The sequence below is a fragment of the Silurus aristotelis genome, assembly GCF_946808225.1.
Source record: "Silurus aristotelis genome assembly, chromosome: 29".
Classification (NCBI taxonomy): domain Eukaryota; kingdom Metazoa; phylum Chordata; class Actinopteri; order Siluriformes; family Siluridae; genus Silurus; species Silurus aristotelis.
The window spans coordinates 1,630,213-1,634,874 of NC_139602.1; the positions used below are offsets into that span (position 1 = coordinate 1,630,213).

Below are 4,662 nucleotides of genomic sequence, written 5' to 3' on the forward strand. Positions count from 1 at the left end.
GGCGTGCTGGTGTACCTCGCTGTGGAGAGAATCGTAAGAAACGATTACGAAATCGATGGCAGAGTGATGCTGCTTACTTCAGGATGTGCTGTTGTGGTCAACATCATGTGAGTTCGAAAAGCCCTGCGGTATTACTCCACTGAGCAAACCGATAAAATCCAGCGAGGATTTTGATTGCAGGGTTCTTTTATAGAATGGCGTACATCCTTCACCACTCCACTAGCTTTCACGGGACCGAATCCGGCTATCACAAGATCACAGAAAACGGGATGAGTCCCGTGGGTCATGGCCACTCCCATAGTCTCCTGGGGGGCCACGGAAACACCAGCGTCAGAGCGGCGTTCATACATGTTCTGGGCGACCTGTTGCAGAGCTTCGGGGTGATGATCGCCGCCATCATTATCTACTTACGGGTGAATACGTCAAACCACTACATGACTAGGGGTGTAACGGCACACGTGTTTAGACCGAACCGTTTCAGTACAGGGCTTTCGGCTTTTCGGTGCACACAAAAAAAAAGGAACTAGAGTTAGCGCAGTGTCACTGTGGCTACTCACTGCAGGCTGGAAATACGATTTGTAGTGATTTGTGATTTTGTTTTGCGCCGCAACTTTTTACGGAGTGGAGCAGTATGGATTCTTTTCCGTTTTATGTCCAGCTTCGAGAATTTTCTCGTTTTTCAACAATTTTGTGTACCGTCACACCCCTACCACATACATACATCAGTTTTCTGGACATCTGACCATTATAGCCATATGGGTTCTCCACCAAACCATTAAAATTTCTAAGAAACCCAAACACAGCTCCAGGATGACAACGATCTCCATGAGAAGACCATAAGAAATCCTGAACAGACCCCTGACCCTCTCAACCTTCTCAACACCTTTGGAATAAGCTTTTACCTGAGCCTCCTCAACTCCAAAATGATGACCTGACCTCATTAATGCTGAACTCCAAACTCCAAAATCTAGTATAAAACCATCCCCAAAGAGTGGAAAGAAGGAATAAATCTGGAACGAGATGTTCAGCAAGTACATATGAAGCTCTGATGGTCAAGTGTACACAAAACTTTGACTATATAGTATGAAACGGAGAAGACTAACCGAACGCTTTTTCTGTTGCAGCCCGAATACAAAATCGCCGATCCCATTTGCACCTTCTTGTTCTCTTTGTTCGTCCTGGGGACAACGCTCACCATTCTCCGAGATGTCTTCCGCATCCTCATGGAGGGTACGTTTGTTTCAGGGCTTGATTGTTCAGACCTCTTGTAAAAAAAAAAAACGGTGTTCTTCTATAGTTGGAGATTTCTTGTTCATCCCAGAGCAGTTCAATAGGATTAAGGTGCGGTGACTGGGCAGAACGTTCCATGATAGAAACCAGTCTACGTCTGTTTGCTCTCTAAATAGTTTCTAAATAGTATTTGCTCTCCAGACAGAATTGCATGCTGTTTGTTGGAGTATAGAATGGTTGCCATGTTGGTTCCGTTCACCCCATTGGAATAAATCTCCAAGATTCCCTGCTCCAAAACACCCCAAACCCTTTCTTTTTGTAATGTAAGGGTGTGGCAACATCTAGTAACATCTCTCCTGGTCTCTGTCCTTTACAAGTTCTCCCGTTAGAGATTAAAATGTCCCATTTGGACTCCAAAGAACTTCCTTCCAGTCATTCACTGTCCAATTCATGTGTGTTTTTTTGGCTTTTATGTAACTGTTGCATAGAAAAGGAACACATGGATCTGAGAAACCATAAAACACTTTTCATAGCCGAAAAGATCTTTGAAATATCCCCACTCTTCAAAACACCACCTTCAAGTTTAGATGTTACTGTAGCTCCTTGGTGGCACAACTCCAATCTCAGACCAGAAAGGTTTTAAATCGTCCATCCTGACTGATTACCTTCTAGTGGTGGGAAGATCGGATCTTTTTAGCGACTCGGTTCTTTAAATCTCAATCATCGAAATGAACAAATCTTTTTTTGTTGTTGAGTCATTCGGTTCTGTTTTCCTGTGTAACGCACCGCAAAGTGTCCGAATCACGTGATTAAAGAACAAGCGACTCTTTCAAAATGAACAAATTACTCTTTAAGATGACTCGTTCCTCCGAGTCACAGTAACGACTCGTTTAAAAACGAACGAATCGTCCACGATCGACCCGTCACTACCCTCTTCTCCAGCCAATCAAGAATGCCTTTGGCTCATGTATATAGAAGGCAGATAGCGCGTTCCTTCGAGTGTGTTACGCTGCCCCCTGTGGCAGAACGAAACAAGACGAAACGGGTTGGCTGCTTCTTCTTCTTCTTTTACTTCTTCGCAAAAAATGTCACAGTGGCTAATTTATCTTTAACTGCAGGTCACCTGACATCTTTATGAACCACCAAAAAAACGAAAAACTGTGTTAGAAATTGAATTATGAAATTATAGAGGGGTCAAAATGTTCCTCAATGATCTTAGCAGTGTGCATGTTCTTTTGTAGTTCCTCGTGGCATGTGTTTTACTTTCAGGTGCACCCAGAGGAATCGAATTCAACTCCGTAAAGGAAGTGTTGCTATCGCTGAAATCTGTGAAGGCCTTGCACAGTCTGCATTTGTGGGCTCTAACCCTCGGACAGACCCTGGTTTCTGTTCATGTGGCCATCGGTAAGACACCAGTCCTTCACTTTGGGCAGATTTGTAAGATGTGTGTGCCAAAAGTATTTGGACACCTGACTTTTTCCACCTGTATGTACTTCTTCCCCAAAAATGTTCCCACAAACCTGAAGGCACGCATTTGTAAATAAGGTTTTATAGCATGGAATTACAAGATTCGGTTCTGTAACTCAATGAAGATCTGCTTTCCAAGTGTTGGATGTGTGTGAAAAAAATGTGAAAGAAATCTCACAAATCTCCACAAAGCACAAAACAAACTTCTTGTCAGGTGTCCACAAACCGTTGGCCTTTAAAGCTGGAGAAACCCCAGAGCTGCTAATATCAATCCTGTGTGTGTTTTAGAGGAAAACGCAGATCCTCAGAGCGTCCTCAAGGAAGCAACCGAGCTCCTCCAGACCAAGTTTGGCTTCTACAGCACCACCATCCAGGTCGAGCCCTACAGCGAGGACATGGCCTACTGCACCATGTGCCAGGATCCCACGGAATAACGTGGGGAGGAAAAGTAGACAAGGAAAATGCATCAAATACATCGTTTCTGAGGTCGGATTATGTCCAGAAATGCTGCCGGGGCATTAGCAGGCACTTTCTTTTTGATTATATACCAAATATATATAAATATATCTCAATTATTCATACATACAGAAATACTGCCATCCTCGAATGTTTCTGAAATGACAAATACGTTCTCCCGGCATCCCATAATAATAATTTTAATATATTTCATATTTTAATATTTGATTTCACGTTGTTTGATGTTTTTCCATTTGATGTTTTCATTCATTTTGTTTCTTACTTTTTTTGGTTGTTTTTTTTTTTATTAAATTTATTTTTTGTCCAGCATTTTAGAGCAAAAATGGGAAAAAAAAAGGGGAAAAATATGGAAATTCTATCCATCCACATACTGTACGATTGCAGGTGACAAACCTCCACGTGTGCCTTCATACCATTTTTGGTTTCCTCTACAAAAAAAACCTCGAAATTAGGTTAAATACTGAATAATTTCCTTTAATTTGGACCACACAAGCCATACCTGTGTATATCATGTGGTTCCTGATTGGTCACGAGAGCTATACTCGCATATATTACTGACTGGTTCCTGATTGGTCACGAGAGCCATACTCGCATATATTACTGAGTGGTTCCTGATTGGTCACGAGAGCCATACTCGCATATATTACTGAGTGGTTCCTGATTGGTCACGAGAGCCATACTCGCATATATTACTGAGTGGTTCCTGATTGGTCACGAGAGCCATACTCGCATATATTACTGAGTGGTTCCTGATTGGTCACGAGAGCCATACTCGCATATATTACTGAGTGGTTCCTGATTGGTCACGAGAGCCATACTCGCATATATTACTGAGTGGTTCCTGATTGGTCACGAGAGCCATACTCGCATATATTACTGAGTGGTTCCTGATTGGTCACGAGAGCCATACTCGCATATATTACTGAGTGGTTCCTGATTGGTCACGAGAGCCATACTCGCATATATTACTGAGTGGTTCCTGATTGGTCACGAGAGCCATACTCGCATATATTACTGAGTGGTTCCTGATTGGTCACGAGAGCCATACTCGCATATATTACTACGTGGTTCCTGATTGCTGAAGAACGATGTAGTACAAACACTTGCCATGATGATGATGTTGTTGTTGTTGTGCTTTTAAAGTGTTTTGATATCATTGGCTGCGTTTTAAGAAAACAGAAAAATGTGGGTACGGGTACTTCGGAGATATCCGACTCGCCGCATGCTTGCATGAGTGCCGTTTTAATCAAGAGAAAAAAAACTGCCAATCAAAAGATTTCTCGATACGACATGACCTCTGTCCCGCTTTAACCTCGAATCACTTTTGGTAAAAAATAAATAAATAAATAAATAAAAAAAACCCTGAATAAAATAACGATATATTTTACAAAACACTTCACCGTGCCATGATGAACAAGTGAGGAAAGACGGACCAACAGATAAATTTGAATATTTTTATAACAGTGCTGCACTTAACGTAAAGAGACC

The 4,662-nt window shown here is 42.0% G+C and overlaps 1 protein-coding gene across 1 annotated transcript in view; it reads left to right on the top strand.

Annotated features, from left to right (window-relative positions):
* Nucleotides 1–3,342, top strand: part of slc30a2 (solute carrier family 30 member 2) — a 10,330-nt gene extending 6,988 nt beyond the window's left edge. Inside the window, exons 5-9 of the mRNA XM_083535645.1 lie at nucleotides 1–107; nucleotides 194–413; nucleotides 1,125–1,230; nucleotides 2,500–2,634; nucleotides 2,986–3,342. The exon at nucleotides 1–107 is cut by the window's left edge and continues 47 nt beyond it. Coding sequence (XP_083391771.1) covers nucleotides 1–107; nucleotides 194–413; nucleotides 1,125–1,230; nucleotides 2,500–2,634; nucleotides 2,986–3,131 — 714 coding nt within the window. The 3' untranslated portion in view covers nucleotides 3,132–3,342. The remainder of the gene's footprint in view (nucleotides 108–193; nucleotides 414–1,124; nucleotides 1,231–2,499; nucleotides 2,635–2,985) is intronic.
* Nucleotides 3,343–4,662: the final 1,320 nt, after the last annotated feature.